Below are 19,008 nucleotides of genomic sequence, written 5' to 3' on the forward strand. Positions count from 1 at the left end.
TTATGTAGTTTGTTTTTAACATAGTGTGTATTAAATACAATGGCTGCGTTTGTTCACCCTTCTTCATTTTTCTTCCCTTTTTTTCCGTCAGCTCACAATTGGCTGGTTTTAAAAGACTTTGAAATAAGATTAGTAGTATAACATAAGCAATCTTAAAACACAGTCATACCCTCTGCTATTTTCTTGAACAGTCTGAGTTGTGCCTTAATTTCTCTTCCATTTTGGAACAATTAGTTAAGATTTTAAGAATTACATTTTAAGAATCCTGCCTTACCCCAAAGCATTTCCTCTCTTTCTTCCTTGCTGATATTGTCTTAGAATAACCAACAAGGGCCTCTTTACCTGCCCAAAGCAGGAACTTTTAAGCAATTCTCTTTGATAGAAAAGACAACTTTTTTTCACAAGAATTAAGAAATCAAGGGGCCCTCATTTCAGAATTTAGAGCTAAAAACAAATCTTTTCTGGGCCATAGATTACTAAGATCTTTTCCTATATTCCTTTAAAGTTTTGAGGTTTTAGCTACTGGATTTTAGATCTATCATCAATTTCTGGTTAAATTTTGTGTATAATATAAAAAGGTTGAGGTTAATTTTTCCCCCAAATAACTTTAATAAGACCAGTTTGCTATTGTAAAAAATCAGGAAGCTTAATTTTTATCTCTGTAATAACATTCAGACATCTAAGTTCTTCAGGTGACATTTCGTATTCACCCCTGGTATACCAAGTGATGAACTGTCCTGACAGAATTTACAATTTCATCATGCTGATAAAGATAAGATAGTTGTTCTTAATGGACTATGTTATTTCTCTTCTCTTTTTTTGCCCTTATGGTTAGTCTCATGTTGTTACTGTATCTGACTTTGTTAGTTGGTATATTGTATATACGTTTATTTGTTTATTTGAAACAGGGAAGGAAAGTGAGGAAAACACTATGATTGGGAGGGGGTGGGGGAAGGGAAATGGGGACAAAAACATGAGAAGGGGTATCAATGTGCGAGAAGTAATGCACATACTACCTGATGAAGGTAACTGTAACCCCTCTCTACATTACCCCAACAATTAAGAAAAAAAAATCCCTAAAAAAAAACAAACAGAGGTTGGCAGTTTGTTTTATGCAGTAGGTGGTTGGCAGTTTCTTGTTTTATCCAGTAGGTGGTGCTAATAGAGATGTATGTAGGGGCAGAAACTGCCTTGATAGGTGGTTTCAGAGCCTTTAAAAAAATAGGGTCGTATGTCATGAGAAAGGGTATCCATTGAAGTAATGCACCTTCTATCTGGTGAACATAATGTAACCCTTCTATTAATTACAATAAAAATAGGGTTGTTTGTGAAGTAGATATTCATAACTCAGAAAGTAATTATCTTTCATTAAGGATTAGTTGCACTAATACTATAATCAAACAAAAATTATTTTATAGCCGGGCACTGGTGGCTCATGCCTCTAATCCTAACTGCTCAGGAGGCTGAGATCTGAGGATTGAGTTTCAAAGCCAGCCTAGGCACAAAAATCCACGAGACTCTTATCTCCAATTAATCACCAGAAAACTGGAAGTGGCACTGTGGCTCAGAGTGGTAGAGGGCTAGCCGTGAACTGAAGAGCTCATGGACAGCACCCAGGCCCATAGTTCAAGCCTCATGGTGGACCAAAATTTTTTTTTTTTTTTTTACTAAACAGAGAAAGTTGGAGTTGGGTAATTTTCTTTGACAGTTTTACAAGCTTTGTTTTAAAACTTTTGGATAGAATGAGTCTATGGCTAGTATAAAAATGTTTATTTGAGTATGAAAAATGAGACTGAGAAGGGCTGGGAGTTTGGCCTAGTGATAGAGTGCTTGCCTAGCATGCACGGAGACCCGGGTTTGATTCCTCGGTACTACATACATAGAAAAAAGTCGGAAATGGTGCAGAGGCTCAAGTGGTAGAGCTCTAGCCTTGAGAAAGCCCAAGGACAGTGCTCAGGCCCTGAGCTCAAGCCCAGGACTGGCAAAAAAAAAAAAAATGAGACTGAGAAGCATGATAAAGTTAAATATCACAGAAGTTTTCTTGGTAATAAGTTATGAACTGAGTTTGTTTGGTAATAAGGTGGTAAGTTCTTTGGTAATAAGTTTTGAATGCTATCTGCTTGGAAATACAACTATGAATTGTATTTGCTAGAAAGGAGCCTGTGTGTGTGTGTGTTGTTTGTTGTTTGTGCATGTATACTGCTACTTAAAGCCTCATGCTCTTTTGAGGCATTTTCGCTCTGCTCTTATTTTGTAGTGAAAATCATTACCGGCTGTGATTAAAAAAAATATTATAATCTTTATGAGTCCCACATAAATAGTATGTGGATCTCATCTTGTGGACTACATATTAAAATCTTAACACACACATGTTAGGGGGGGCAGATGAAGGTTTATATATCTATAAATACCTTATCTGAATCATTCACATATTGAATTATAAATGGTGTAATTAAAAGTTATATTTCCTTAGAGAAAATATATACCTAAGTATTTCTTGGATACATTTAAAATCTGATATGGCAGTAGATTTTAAGTGCAGTCATATATCACATAACAGCAGGGACATATTCTGAGAAATAAATCATGAGAAGATTCCATGATTTGCCAACATAGTAGAGTGTCCTTATACAAGCTAAGGTGACTGCTGGATAGGTGAAATAATCTTATGGGGCCACCATTGTATCTGGTCTATTGATGACAAAACATCTTTGTGTAGTGCACCACTGAATTCTCAGCTCAGAAAGTGTGTGAGGCAATGGCTATATAATTAGCTTGGTTTTCTTAATCACTCTTTGTTAAAATGTTGGCATTAAAGGACATTTACTCATAACCACTTTGTATCCACAAACAGATGCAATTATAATTTGCTAGTTAATGATAAAAAGGCTCAAAACACATCACACTGTATGTATATCTTGAATATGTGATTTTTATTTTTACTAGTCCTGAGGCTTGAACTCTGGGGCCTGGTGCTGTTCCTGAGCTTCCATTGCTCAAGGCTAATACTCTACCACTTGAGCCACAGCACTACTTCTGCCTTTTTTCTGTGATTTAATTGGAGATAAGAATCTCACAGACTTTCCTGCCTGGGCTTGCTTCAAACCATTATCCATAGATCTTAGCCTCCTGAGTAGCTAGGATTACAGGCATGAACCACTGGTGCCTGGCTGAATATGCACAGTTTTTAATTTAACAATTATATCAGCAAATCTGGTGTGTGTGTATGTGTGTGTGTGTGTGTGTGTGTGTGTGTGTGTGTGTCTGTCTGTCTTGGGTATTGACTCAGGGTCTGGGCACTGTCCCTGAGCTGCTTTTGCTTAAGGCTAGTACTCTACCACTTGAAACATTGCTCTACTTCCAGCTTTTTAATAGCTAATTGGAGATAAAAGTCACATGTACTTTCCTGTCTGAGCTGGCTTGGAATTGCAGCCTTCAGATTTCAGTGTCCGAGTAGTTTAGGATCATAGGTGTGCCCAACTCTGATTTTTTTTTTCTTTAGGATGGAGTACATGTAAATAAACTGAAAGGTATTTCTAAAATATTTATTTTAACATAAGACATCTAGTTGAAAATCGACTGTATCTTATAAGTAGTTACACAAAGGGGTTATAGTTCCTTAAGTCAGGTTATGGATTAAGAGTGACATCTTGATCATTGTCACCCTTTCCACCATTCTCCCCATTTTTTCCCTCCTATCCCTACATTTCACTTACCTAGTTAATTTTTTGCATAATGTGTATTGGCTGTAATGACTACACTTTCTCTTTAAAGAAGAAAGTGCATGTGTGAAATTGATTCAGATGACTAGTTATTTAGGAACCCATGAAAGACTTTATAGGACCAATGATGGTTTTCTAAAAATCAGATTCTTGCTTTGTGGAGATTCTGTGACAGGAACCAGTTGGCTGGCCTTAAGTAAGCTCTACAGTTGTTTTCTCCATAAAGGCGGTCAGTTGTAGTAGCCCTCTAACTCCTCCTGTTTTGTCTCTAGTGACACAAATGGAAATCTGAAGGTCCTCTTAACCTATTAGATGGAAATCCTGAGTAGGGAAGGATCAGCTCCTCTGGGGTTGACATCCCTGAGCCCTATTTAGTGCCAGAGGCTGATGGCCCTGAAAATTAGAGGTTATGGCTCCAGTCACTTATAGCTCCAGGTATTTAGCTTATTGCAGTTTTTGAAGGTCAGCTACTGCTTTCCAGTTGCTCCTGAGTCAGTATCCTTAACTTGATATCTGTGACTGTTAGAATTTCTGAGCTTTCGGCATCTTAACCCTTGATGCTCCTCTAGAGCTCACCTAGTAATTGGGGCTGTCTCTACTTTTCAGCAAAATGCTATCAAATAAAATAAAATTTTATCAAATTGATTAAAATAAAATTTTATCTTGTCTCAGCCCTGTTTCTGTTCTGCTTACTCTACGAAACTCTTTAGCCACCTCCTAGTTGTTGAGTGAGCTGAAGGCTTATGGTTTAGTTCCAGGTTTCATTTATTCTTGAAGTTTGCTACTTAGCTTAGCTTGATAAAGATCACATGTCTCTGACAACCTGGAGAAAACCTTCATTGGGGACTGGCAAAAAAAAAAAGATTATTGTGAGAATCAAGAAAGGTGAGTGCCAACAAGGTACTAATTAGCACAATGCCTAGTATATAGTGTATTTGATAGCATTTTTTACCTTGTTATTATGAACAGAACTGAAGAAATAAGTTTATTGGACTATTTCTCTCTGTCTCTGTTTCTGTCTCTGTCTCTGTCTCTGTCTCTCTCTTTTGCCAGTCCTGGGCTTGAGCTCAGGGCCTTTCTCAAGGCTAGAGCTCTACCATTTGGGCCTCAGCACCACTTGTAGCTTTTTTCTATGTATGTGGTACCAAGGAATCGAACCTGAGTCTTTGTGCATGCTAGGCAAGCACTCTACCACTAGGCCAAACTCCTGGCCCTGAAATGAGATTATTGGTAAGTTTGAAATACTAGTGAGCTTAGGAGTAGTGAAGAAGAAATTGAAACTTGGAGACTTGTGATGGGGGAAACCTGGGCTACTTTGACAGTAGAAAACTGGAAAGATAAGTTCATGCCCAACAAGGGAAGAGTACAGTTTTAAGATTTTACATATGGAGTGTTTTCAGGTAATAAGATCCAGTCTCTGGCAATACATGCAGTTGCTGCTGCAAAGTAGAGGCAAATCAATAGGTATTTAAGAATTTTTACTGTGTCCCAGGAATGAGGATGTAAAATTTGGACAAAACATCCTTGGATTAGAGGTAGGAAAACTAGCTATTGGATATTCACTGGAGTGTTTACCATGATGCCAACAAAATTTACAACAACAAATATTTCTAGACTTCATTATAGCAAAGCTTGAATACATTGATTTGTTTGTATTGGTTTAATGCATTTTTATAAATAGCTCTGTAAAATAGGCGTATCTCCCAATGAGAATTAAATAATTAGAAACATTAATTTAGAATTTAAAAGATAGCTGTCCTAAATCCATTTTACTTAACTACTCATAATTTGTCTCCTTTTCCTCTTTTAGCCACTAGTGTACAACTTAGTTGATTAACCTAGTTCTTTTCTATTTTGGAGGAGTGGTTTGCTGAGTGAATTTGTGTCCTTGCATTTCTGAGTATCCCACAAAAGGAGCATATCCCAGAGAACAGTATGGGAGGGAGGAGGCAGCAAAAATATGCAGCTCAAGATACAACCATGATGAATGTTCCTTATGCCTGCTTTCCAACTGAAATTTGTACATTTTGAAGTCTTGGAACTTAGTTTCAAAAGCACAATGTTGATCAGATGTGTATTTAGAAATTGTATATACCATAATCAAATAGCAATAAAGTAAAATTTATATTTGCCTCTTTTATGTCAATTATTGTTAGGATCCCCCCACTTGGTTATGGTGGACTAGATCTATACTTACCACGCACACTTCATTTATTTGTGCTGTGACCAAAGTCAGCTGCTTATAGCCCTTAAAAATTTCCAGCATAGGAGTTCACTAATCTGCTCCTCTCACTACTCAACTTCGTTACGTGGCCAGCCTCTAAATTTTCAGTACTTTTTTTTTTGTTGTTGTTGTTGGTTGTGGGGTTTGAACTCTGGGCCTGGGCGCTGTCCCTGAGCTCTTCAGCTCAAGTCTACTGTCCTACTCCTGGAGCCATAATGCCACTTCTCATTTTCTAGTGGTCAGTTGGAGATAAGAGTCTCACGGACTCTGTCGCTTTGAACTGTGATCCTCAGATCTCAGCCTCCCGAGTAGCTAGGATTACAGGTGTGAGCCACCACGCCCAGCTGTCCTTGGGCTTTCTCAAGGCTAGAGCTTTACCACTTGAGCTACAGCACCACTTCCAGGTTTTTCTACGTATGTGGTACCCTGGTCTTTGTGCATGCTAGGCTAGCACTCTACCACTTGGCTAAACTCTTGACCCCTAACATTTCAGTCTTTTTTTTTTTAATTTCAGTACTTGTAATATCATTATTATGAAGAGCATATGGCCTGCCTCACTTGAGTGGACTGCTACTGTGTACTTGGCTTCTTCCACTCACGAAATCCAAAAAACAAAAACGTGATGATTTTATAACCTCTCCTTCCTTCCTCTGATACTGTCTTCTTTCCTCTGATACCATTTTAAAAGGCAAGAAAAGTGTTGAAAGCAGACAGTAGGTTTATTTGTAACTGAAAGAAATAGTCAACAATTTGATGAAAGGGACTCCTTACACAAGCAGGGGCCCTGGAGCTAGAGCTAGGTGTCCACAACCTCTCTCCTGAACGAACCATATGTAGGGTCCTTTGCTCCCTTCCCCCTTGAGGTGTGCTGGTGGTCTAATTGGTCCAGAGGTGGACATGTGTTGCAAGGAGTCTTGTGATTGGTTCCCTCATCTCCCACATGCTTTTTGTTGACTTGCCTCCTGCTTGTCTTGGATCCATGTTCATTGTTGAGTCATATTCTCTTCATGTTGGAGCCAGACTGGTTCCCATCTTCTACCTTTGCTGGGGAGGCCTAACTGCCCTTCTCTTCTTCCCTTCTCTTTTCTTTAAAAAAAGTCTCTTTAAAAGCAGTTGTAAAAAATGGTTACCATACAGCAAATGAGCTTATTACTACTGATTTGTTGATTGTCCCTGTATGGAAGAGTTCCAGACCAGAAGCCTCACTATCACTTGGGCACTTGTGAGAAACTAGTCTCTCACACCTCAGGGTCCCTCAGACCATCTGGGATTGGGCTCCAAGGTGATTTGGATGCATACTAAAGTGAGAAGCACTTCCTTAGTATGTGAAGATTGCATCTCCTTGATATTATGGACAGTGTATTTCTGTGAAGCTTTATGCATAGGCTGAAAACATGATATTGCCATTGCTGTAGATCTCCCTCTCTCTCTCTCTCTCTCTCTCTCTCTCTCTCTCTCTCTCTCTCTCTCTCTCTCTCTCTCTCTCTTTCTTTCTTTGTCTGTCATGGGGCTTGAACTCTGGGTCTGGGTGCTGTCCCTGAGCTCTTCAGCTCAAGGCTACCGCCGTACCCCTGGGCCTGGGTGTTGTCCCTGAGCCCTTCAGCTCAAGGCTACCACTCTACCCCTGGAGCCTCAGTCCACTTCCCATTTTCTAGTGATTAATTGGACATTAGAATTTCACATTTTTTTAATGCCCAGGCTGGCTCTGAACCACGATCCTCAGATGATCTCAGCCTCCTGAGTAGCTAGGATTACAGATGTGAGTCCCAGCATCCAGTTTGTAGGTCCTCTTCTAATGTTGCTATTTCATATGCTTCAACTAGTAGTTGCTTTGTTTCTTAAGTGTTTTTTTTCTTTGTTGTTGTTGTTGTTGAGACACTGATTTTCTTTGTTCTGTAGGTATCTGTCCTATTATGCTGAAGCATGTTTAGTAGTATCCCTAGTGTCTATGTACTAGATTACAATAACATCTCTTAGTTGATAAAAGATTTCCCTGGACATTGCCCTTTGTGCCCTAGATGGAGTGGAAAGAGGAGGAGGAAGAAGAGGAGGAGAAGGAGGAGAAGGAGGAGGAGGAGGAGGAGGAGGAGGAGGAGGAGGAGGCGGAGGAGGCGGAGGAGGATCTGGTTGTTCCCAACTGAAAACTACCAGTGGGCCCTTCCAATAATGCTACCACATTACCCATAGCATAGTTATATAGCCATTTTTCTTTTTCTTTCTGGGAAAGAGAATGGCCAGATAGTAAGTGATTATAATATTGTAGTTCTGGTGTCTGGTAGAAATTATGAGGATTAATTTTTTTGTGTGCCTGTACTATGGGGCCCAGGCACTGTCCTTAAGTTCTTTGGTCAAGGCAGGTGCTCTACCACTGGAGTGACCAGTTTCACTTCTGAATTTTCAATGGTTATTTGAAGATAAGACTCTCATGGACTCTCTTGCTCAGGCTGGCTTCCATCATCAGATTGCAGCCTCCTGAGTAGCTGAGATTATAGGTATGAGCTACCAGCATCTGCCAGTATTTTTTTTAACTTAGAAAAATCCTTCCCTTTGTTTTTCTTCTTTAGCCTATGTTTATAACTGTATTGGTTCTTTGCCTAACTTACATACTGTTTTCTTACAAATCTTGGATCACTTTCAAATCTCTTAAGTCTTTTATTTTTTTTAAATCCCTTCTTTTCACTTTTTATTAATTTTGAGACATTATGTTCACTGTCCTTTCTAGTTTAGTCATTTTCTACTGAATTACAAGGTTACTGTGATCCTTTTAATCTCATGCATTTTCTTACTTTTTTCCTTGGAGAGAAATAGTAGGTTGTGGGCATGTCTGTCTTCCATTGTTACAAAGACTATTAGTCTGTTCCTTATTTTCTGTTCTTAAAAATAAGTAGATGTGAAATTGGATTGTGATTGTGTTTCAGGAATAGCTTCTTGGTCGTTTCTGTAGTGTTTAAAATAGCATGCCTTCCCCTCTAACATTCCTTTGTTCTGTTGCCTTTACACACTTTGACTTGGGCCTTGTTTTTGGTTTTATTTTTGCTGTCTATTCCTGTACTATAGTTTAGATTCAGTTTCCTAGAGCTTTTCTCCTCCATGTGGGCCTCTGTTCTGGAAGTTTTGAGAGTTGGTACTCGTTGAGCCCATCAACTGTGGGAGGATACAAAACTATGTGTAGTTTTGGCTATTGTCCATCCATGCATTTATTTTCAGTTTGTGTGGGAAATCTTAGCACTCACACAGTAGATGTTGTGTGCATGTTTTTAATTCTTGTTTAACTGTCCTTATTTCTCTGTTTTTATGGAAGATTCAAGAAATTTCAAACATGAGATGTTTACTGCTGCCATTGATCTAGGTACCTTGTTCTTTTGTATTTATATACATTATTTTGAACAAATGTTTGAGGTATTATTGATGTGCAGTGACCTACATGATTTGACGATGTACAGTTTGTTGGGTTTTGAACTAAGTTTGTATATATGTATGTGTGCACATATGTATATGTATATATGTGTGCATATATGTATATATATGTATATGTTCACAGTTTTTCATCTGTGTCTACACACACAAACATACATACACATATATGTGCTTTGGAAATCTTCACCATGATCATGATCATAGACTGAAGTTTCCTCATTCCCCTTCCATAATCCAGCCTTCAGTCTTTCCTCATTGCTAAGCAACAACTTGGCTACTTTCTGCCACTATAGCTCAGTTTGTAATTTCTGTAATTTTACACAAATGAGTCATAGAATAATGTATATTCTCTTTAGTATTTATATTCTCTCTCTCTCACACACATTTTGGTCTGCTTTCTGATGCTTGAATTTCAGGATCTTCTTGTGCTGTTGGACAGGTCTGACTCTTGAGCCATGCCTTCTGCCCTTTTTTATCTAAGTTATTTTTTCAGATGGGAGCTGTGTTTTTCCTGGGTCTGGCTCCAAATCATGATCCTCCTACCTGTTCTTCATGGATTATAGGTGTATGTCACCACATTCCACTTTTTGACCTTGAGAGGTTCACTAATTCCCCCTTCTCCTCGCCTCCTCTCGAGGCTGGCTTTAAACTGTGGTCCTTCTGAGTTTTATTTCCCAAGTAATATGATTTCTTCCATTCATCCTACTTGCTTTGAAATGTGTCCATGCTTTTGAGTATATCAGTGGTTCATTAAAAAAATTGCTACTGGTATACCACTGTATACACATATCATAATTGGATTTACTTGCTAGTGAACATTTGTATTCAGGTGTTTGGGCGAACGTATGCTTTTGTTTTCCCTGTGTAAATGAGACTGGATATCTGGGTCATTTGGTAGGTGTATGCGTAGCCTTTTAAGAAATTGTCAAAGGTTTCCAAGGTGGTTTGTACTATCATCTACCAACAGTATCTGAGTTCCAGCTCCTTCCTTTCCCCACCAACATTACATATTCAGTTCTTAATTTAATAAGATATTGTGAAATACCTGATTTTGTCTAGATTTGAATTCATCTGATTATTGGTTGACATTTTAAAAATTCAGCATAATTTTTTGCAGATGCATTCAGGTTGGTACACATATCACTAGTTTGTTCTTTACTGCTGAGGAGCACGCTGTGCTGTGGATGTTTAATCCTTCACTGATTAGAGGATATATATAGTAGTGTGTGTGTGTGTGTGTGTGTTATTATTGAAGTGTTTTCCAGAGTGTTGTACTAGTTTACATTCTTCCCTCCAGCAGTGGATGAGTGTTCCCATTTTTTGGCATTTCATATTATTACTGGTAGATATTCTGAAAAGGATGCTGTAGTAGCTCAGTAGCTCATTAGATCATTTTACTGAGCACTTTTTACTATGCTGATTTTCAGTCTGTATAGCATCCTCACCAAAGTTTCTAGCCATCTTTTTACATCTCTTGCTTATTTCCTAGTTACACTAAGTGTTTTACTACTGTTTTTATCCCATGCTTACTGGGGTAAAGGGCTTCTTCATCGAAATCAAGGCTTTGCACATTCTAAGCAAGCACTTTATTACTGAGCTACACTCTCAATGAAAACTTTATGTAGTGTAGATGCCAATCCTTTTTCAAACTTGAAGTTTGCAAGTATTTTCTCTTAGACTGTGACTTGTTCTTTCACTCTTTTCCAGGATATTTATGACACTTTGATAAGGCTTAATATATAGATTGTATCAACATTGAAGAACTCCATTCGGGCACTGTCGGCTCATGTCTGTAATCCTAGCTACTCAGGAGGCTGAGATCTGAGGATTGTGGTTCAAAGCCAGTTCAGGCATGAAAGTTAACTCCAATTAGCCATCAGAAAACTGGAAGTGGTGTGGTGCGGTGCTAGCTTTGATCTGACAAGCTTAGGGATAGTGCCCAGGCCCAGAGTTCAAGCCCCCATGACACACACACACACACACACACACACACACACACACACACACACACACACAAATTAATGAATTCTTTGCCTAGCAATTTTTCTCGTTTTTTTTTCTAAAACTTTAAAAATATTTTACATTGAAGTCATCTCTTCCCCTTTCCTTCCCTCTAATTAAGCACCATCTAGTTAAGCACCAAAAAGAACCAGAAGTAGAACCTGTGGCTCAAGTGGTAGAGTGCTAGCCCAGGCTAGTCTTGAACTTGTGATCCTGCTGCCTCATCCTTATAAATGATTACTGATGTGAACTAAACATAGAACTACGTTATGACCCAGTGATAATCGCTCTTGAGGCATTTATTCAAAGAATTACAAGGTATAACACTGTCAAGATACATGTACACATATGTTTATTTCTGGACTATTCACCTTACCCAAGTTTTATCGAAATAGTTCAGATGTTCTGCAATTGATGAGTGGATCAAAAATGTGATTATCTTTCTGTCTATATCTCAATATCAAATGGAGTAGGAAGATACAGTCATATAGTATTCCCCAGTAACAAGAGGAAGAGTGGGTGGGGTTGGGGGAAACGAGAGGAGAATGACCGAAAGGGTGACTGTGATCAAGATGCATTTTTCTCATAAACTGATAGGTTGAATTGAAGCCACTTTGTACAACTACTTAAAGATGATTTACTATTTTTTAAAAAAAGAATATGTAGATATTTCTATGTAGCATCTGTTTTGATACACATTTTAAGTACTTGGTAAATCTAAGTTACTTAGGTTATATTTAAAAAACATTTTTTGGTTTTTCATTATAAAAATGGATTTTCAGAAGAATTGATACTTTTTCAAGTGTTTTATTGAGGTATTTAGGCCATCGGACTACACAGATTTTATTTTGGTAACACCTTAGTGAATGTATGTCAAAGAGGCATTGTATAAATGCCCTACTGACTTGTAAGAGTATTGAGTACATTTTTACGAAATTTCTGGCAACTCATGAAGCCAGCCTAGCACAATAAAAAATTTCACTGTTCTAATAAAGGACTTGTATGATTTGTTTAGTTGATTTTATTACTATCCCTGTTGTTGCAGTACTTATTATTTTACCATAATAAAATTTACCATTTATCTTTAAAGTGTATCAAAGTGACAGATCACAGTGATACGTCAGAAATGTATCAGGAAGTCATAAAAAGCTGTTTTAAAATTAACCCATTCTTGTTATAATCATAAGCCAAGAATTCTTCCTATAGTCACCTATTTAAAATTTGTATTTCCTTTGTAAGTGCTGGTCAAGATATCCAAGGAACAAGTGTGATCGCAAATCTTCCAGTTTTGATGCGACAGAACCCCACTGAGACACTTCGGAGAGTCTTGCCAAAAGTCAGAGTAAGTTGGTATTAAATGGTTTCCCATTTCTTTCTAGTAGTAGGTTGCCACTGTTGGAGGAAATTTGGAGCTTTGATGGCTGATCTTTTGTACCTAATAATTGCTTTGGGAGTAATGTTACTGTATGCATCTTGAATTATGACAAACATTTAGGGAATTTTGCCGTGAAGATTTCTGTAATTATTTTCTTTAGAGATGTTTTAAAATTAGCTCATCTTAATAATTCTTAAAAAGAATTATTATACAGAGAATATTACTCAATGTTCTGTTGACTAACATCTCTAGGAATCCATTCATCTGTATTTCTACTCTACTGATAATATACTTTAACTGATCCTCTTTATAAAGGTCCTGTGGTAACTTTTGAAAAATCACAAATAAAGGTTTAATTATACCCACTACAATTTTAGTTTCATATTTATTTTATTGCTTCCTAAATTCTTTCAGAATTAGTTTTCCTGTTTTCAATGTGTTTTATCTATTATCACATTCTCTCTTAACATAATTGTACTTAACATTATTGAATATATCCTGTTGACTGTTTAATAATTCATATCATTAATTTGCACTTTTATGCATTGCCTGTTTCTTAAGAACTCACAGATAGCTGTCTCTGTGTCCTCTAGGAGCTTATGTACTAATAAGGGTAAGAGAGGTTACATATTAATAGAAGTACTATTGTAATAGTATTTGCTAATTTCAGTAACTTTGCATTGGCTTTCCATTTGGTAGTCATGTATTTTCTCAATTTCTAATCATTTGCACATGTTTGAATACTGTAATTACTAATATGTCCTTGAGTTTTACTTTTACTTTTGGGCTTCTATAATATGCTTTTAGCTGTTTTGATTTAGCTTAGACATAACTATGACATTTTTATGAGATGTTTCCATTTCTGTACCGGCAGTGTTCATTTCTTACTAGCTCCAGTGGTGATGATATTTATTTTGGCATTGCATGTGGTTCACAAGTGAATTAAGCCTCTTACAGCTGTTTTTTTTTCTCAGAATTTTGCCATAGTTTCAAAGATGAGCCTGCATCGGCCAGTGTTATTTTCACATTCAATTTCAACAGTATTAGCTTTTTACCCAAGTTTGTTAGCATGGACATCAGAAGTGTCAGATAAACAATAGTAGAAAGGAACAGGCGTGGGGATGGGAATTTGGCCTAGTGGTAGAGTGCTTGCCTAGCATGCTTGAAGGCCTGGGTTCGATTCCTTGGTACCACATACATAGAAAAAAAAAATCCAGAAATGGTGCTGTTGCTCAAGTGGTAGAGCTCTGTCCTTGAGAAAAGTCCAAGGACAGTGTGCAGGCCCTGAGTTTAAGCCCCACGACTGGCAAAAAAAAAAAAAAAAAAAAAAAAAAAAAAGGAACAGGTGTCTAGGTTTTTTTGTCTGTGGAGTTAGTATAATCAAGCATATTAAATTCAAGTCTTGCATATTGAATGTCCAAAGTTGAGTAAAACCAAAATCAAAATGAAAGATAATTGTGACATTCAGGGATCTCCAATGTGTATTTCTTTCTTGTACTTGTACTGGGGCTGACCTCAGAGCCTCATGTTCTTACTTCACTTTCTGGCTCAGGGTGAAGCTTTACCACTTGAGTTTATTTGAAATAGGAGGGGAAAAATGAGGGGATGGGAGGAAGGACATGGGGACAAAAACGTGAGAAGAGATATCATTGTGTGAGAAATAATGCACCTTCTATTTGTTGAATATAACTGTAACCCCTCTATACATTAAAATAAAAATCAATAAATCCATTTCATTGTTTCCAGTACTCAAAATATATGCCATAAAATTATATGGAGAAAAATGTACAGTGCCAGGCACACGAAATAAAACTGGTAAATATTTATTGAGGTTTTACATGTGTCAGACACTGTTCTGTCAACCATTTTATATCTTATTTTATCTGAATCCTGACAGTGGCTCTATAACAGACATTCCCAGAGAAGGAGACAACTTAAATAACTTGATAAGTAAAGCACTCTAGCTAGTGCTATAATCAGGCTTTACGAGGAAGCCTGATTCCTGAATTTTCCCTCTTCACTTTCACTATCTGTTCATGATTGCAGTAGATTTCCAGTGTATAGTTTTACTTTTCAAACCTTAGTCATCTGGTCTTGTTACTACAGCAGCTGCACACTGGGCTTACTGCTATGCTTTACCTCTTGGAACTAACTACCCAGAGACATCTTTTAAAAGTATCAGTCATAATTTATCTGCTGCTTGAATGAAAATTACTCAAGTGGGTAGATAGGCAGAATAATTTTTTTTTCTCCCCAGTCCTACTCCCACAGGCTCTGGTCCCTATAAATTACAAATACTACCTTATTTTGAACAAGGGTTCTTTTCAGAATGTGGTTAAATTAAAGGTCGAGTGATAAGGAGATTGTCCTGGATTATATGGGTGGGACTAAATGCCATCGGGCGTACCCCTATAAAAAGAAGGCAAAGGAAGATGGTGATGTTGGACCCAAGACCTGCACAGATACAAAGCTGAGTCTGTTGCCCGTAGGCGAGAGGAAGAAACAACCTTGCTAAAGACCTCCCTCTCCCCAGGATAAAAGACCCCCGGAAAAGGCATAGGCTTAGTGGTATTATTTAAGGTGAAGTTGAATCAAGATAACCAAGAATTCCTTACTTCCACCATTAGCCCTAGCATGTAGTAATGAGCAACAGAATTCTATTAGGGAAGGTATAAATGTGGAAAGACCTCTCTTTGGAAGCCATGAGTAGATCAGGAACTGAAGAAAATCCTCTGACCTTTTTTTAGGCTGCACAGAGTAACAGTTGCCCACTAGTGGAAGAATTTAAAACCTGTTTTCCCCTAAAGATTACCATACCAACAAAGAAACTCAAACCCAGCCAAACTGCTGAGTTAGACTTATTCAGCTTGCTATATACAAAGGATACATGTATTTTTCAAAGCATAAGGTTACATCTGTCTTCAGTGAACATCTAGAATTCAATAAAATATTTCTAGACATATGTTTTATATAAAGCAAAACAAATCTAATATTAGAGGACACAGGAAGTGTTAAGTAATTTAAAATAGCAGATTAATAAGTTAAATGTCTGATGGAAGAGTTGAAATGCACAGGTATATAGGTCATTTCAACAGAGAGCCTATTCTGTAACAGTCAAATGGAAATTCTAGAAAAAAGAATGGTAGTAGAAATGAAACATTTGTTTAATGTGTTAGAAAACTTTGGACACCTATGGAAGGATCAGTGATCATGAAGAGAGAAATCACCTAAACCAAAACACAAAATTGAGTGGAGAAACAGGAGAGAATCCAGTGGTTTTGAGATAGTACAAAGTGATACCATGTCTTTGTTGTTATGTAACTGATAGAAAGAAAAATAAAAGGGCACATAACTTTCAGGCTAACAGAAGATGGCAAAAGTTGAATGAAAGAACTTGAATCAAAAAGGAAATAAATGAGAGAAAAATAACACACAGTAATGGTTAAAAAAGGAAAGGTTGAGCTGTGCACTGGTGATTCATGTTTATGAGCCGAGCTACTCAAGGAGACAGATCTGAGGATCGAGGTTTGAAGTCAGTCTGGGCAGGAAAAGTCCATGTGATTTTTTTTTTTTTTTTTTTTTAGTCCATGTGATTTTTATCTCTGATTAATCACCAGAAAAACAGAAGTGGTTCTGTGACTCAAAGTGGTAGAGCACTAGCCTTGAGTGAAAAAGCACAAAGATAGAGCTCAGGCTCCGAGTTCAAGCCCCAAGCCTACCCCCCCCCCAAAAAAAGGAAATGTTAGTATAATGTTGTAAATTTGTGTATGTAATAGTGGTTATCCCCTTTTTTGGTCTGTATTTTCTCCGTAGGAAAATATCTACATGTATGCCTTTAACTGTCATCTGCATAATCTTACTTATAGACCTTTCCAAAGAGTTAGAACTGCATGCGTCATTTTCTGTTTGTCATCTCTACTTACATGTCTCAAAGGGATCTCAGAGTTAACAAGTACAAAATTGAGTTCATAGGTTACTTTCCCAACTCTCAAGCTTGCTGTAGTATTCTATGCTGCCGTGCGCCGCAAGCCACAGTTGGGGGGCCACCCTTGATGTCATGGGTTCTTTTAATATCTATTCACTTATGTAATCTTTTTTTGTTGTTGTCTTAAATATTTTTGAATCCACCTATTTCTCTAACCACACTAACCTCCATTCTAGTCTAAGCTGTTGTCAGGTAAATGTAATAACATTCCCAGGTATCCTCATCTTCTTCTTACTTCCATTCTACCTTCTGAACCTTTATTGTTCATTTTCACCTTTATAGTCAGCATAAGATCTCTCAGAATTTATAATGACAATTTGCATCTTCTCTTGGTTAATGCAGCTAAGGCTGTGCATAATGGGAGCTCTGCATCTTGAAAACCTTCTCCCTGTACTCCAGGCATCCTGCTTGGTCTTTCAGTTCTCTGTCTGCACGTCTTTCCTGCCCAGTTCTAGGGACACTCTGTTTCCTCTGCTTCTTGCTTTCCTATCTCCTTCCCCACCCTTTGTTTAGCTATTTCTTTCTTTTCACATGACTACTTCTGTCAGAGAAGCCTGGATACCCTAGAGATCAATTTCAGTGCTTTTACCTTGTTTTAGCTCTTTTCACAACTTTAATAACAGAATTAGCAGTGTTAGAACATAGGTTGCTTCTGGTCCTGCTTGTTGATTGCCAAGTCCCCACACCTTGCCCAGTGAGTGCACTAAGCACTTGGTTATTTCTTTTTCTTAAGTGTTTGGATGTACACAACCAGCAGAAATCAGTTGAAGGTAAAAAACCATTTTTCACTGATTTCCAGGTCTGTAGTATCATACTGGTGTTACAGGTAACTGTGAAAGAAATTAAAATTACCTTATTTCAGAATTTGATTTTTCTTGGACTACTTAAGAGAGTTTAGACCAGACCAGACTTTGCATTGCTAGTCTTACCTCCTGGAAATAGTTTACATTTTTTCCCAGAAAACATTTACATAACTCATCTTTGTATGGCTCACTTGAAATGGTTGGCTATAGCTATTACTTTCATCAAGTAGATAATTCTTTGATAAGTACACAAGTTTTTAATTGCTCTTTTCCATTTTAATCCTAAATAATAAAGTTACTCATGATTCTAATTTATTGGATGTAAAAATTACTTAGCAGAGTAATCCAGTTAGAAACACAGTTTCAAAAACTCGTATTGTGACTGATTTATTTTGGTAACCTTGTGATTTTGCATAGTGGGTCATTATATCACATTTGCAGGAATGATATAATAGTGATCATTGGTGCTGGTATTTACTTTATAGAAAGGGTTCTTCTATAAATACTCCTTTGTGTACCTCCTCATGAACCGTTTGTAATCACTGAAATACTGATTTAATCCACGTTTTTATTAGCACCAATGAATTGTATTTTGACATAACCTTATATGTATAATCAATTTTTTTGCCAGTCCTGGGGCTTGAACTCAGGGCCTGGACACCATCCTTGGACACTTTTGCCCAAGGCAGTGCTCTGCCACTTGAGCCACAGCACCACTTTGGCTTTTTCTGAGTATGTGGTACTGAGGAATGACACCTAGGGCTTCATGCATGCTAGACAAGCATCCTACCACTAGGTTAAGCTCCCAACCCTACCTTACATGTACATAATGTACCTTGTTGAGACTCATTTCCTCTATCATTCTCCCTCATCTCCTTTCCTGCCTTCCCAAATCCCTTAAAAAGCCTCACTGTTTTATTTTTACACATGTCTATAAAGTATTTTGACTATATGCACTGTTCTTTACCCTTTCTGCTCTAGCTAGTACCCATGCCCTGGATAGAGTCCTAATCTTGTCACTCGTTTTCTTGAGTGTATGTTGATTGTTCAGAGGCATTTCACTGTGGCATTTCAGTATATACAGACACAAGAAGGGTGAGACATTTTCTTCATTATTCCTGTTCACTGATCACATTGTGTTTCCTTCTCAACTTGATTTTCTGTGCTCACAGCTAGTTCTCCCTATCTTTTGGTGTGGAATGTGAGAGTCGGGGACAGAGAAGAGGATGTGTCACAGTGAGTTGTTAAAGATGTCTTGGAGTTGACATCTTCTAATTATCCATCTTTAATTCAATTTTGAAGTCTTAGAAGTTTACAGTTTTGTAACAGAAGAGCTGTCACTCTTATTGATAATTACTGAAAAATTTCATGTTTGTTTTCCTTAATACCTCAGAGATATTTGAAGATGTTAGTGCGTCAACATTTTAATGTTTAAATTCAGTTATTTAGAAATAACTAGTGATGTTAAAATACACAAACAT

General features: G+C 37.5%; 1 protein-coding gene across 5 annotated transcripts in view; it reads left to right on the forward strand.

Moving 5' to 3' along the window:
- Positions 1-19,008, forward strand: part of Ppp4r4 (protein phosphatase 4 regulatory subunit 4) — a 75,251-nt gene that overhangs the window by 10,683 nt on the left and 45,560 nt on the right. For all 5 annotated transcript variants that reach the window (XR_016537599.1, XM_090344756.1, XM_090344755.1 and 2 more), the window contains one exon: positions 12,604-12,706. Coding sequence is in view for 4 of the 5 variants with exons in the window: in XM_090344756.1 (XP_090200882.1) it covers positions 12,604-12,706 (103 nt within the window). In the remaining variant the exon portion in view is untranslated. The remainder of the gene's footprint in view (positions 1-12,603; positions 12,707-19,008) is intronic.

This window comes from Megascapheus bottae, chromosome 14, assembly GCF_031878675.1.
Source record: "Megascapheus bottae isolate mThoBot1 chromosome 14, mThoBot2.hap1, whole genome shotgun sequence".
Lineage (NCBI taxonomy): Eukaryota > Metazoa > Chordata > Mammalia > Rodentia > Geomyidae > Megascapheus > Megascapheus bottae.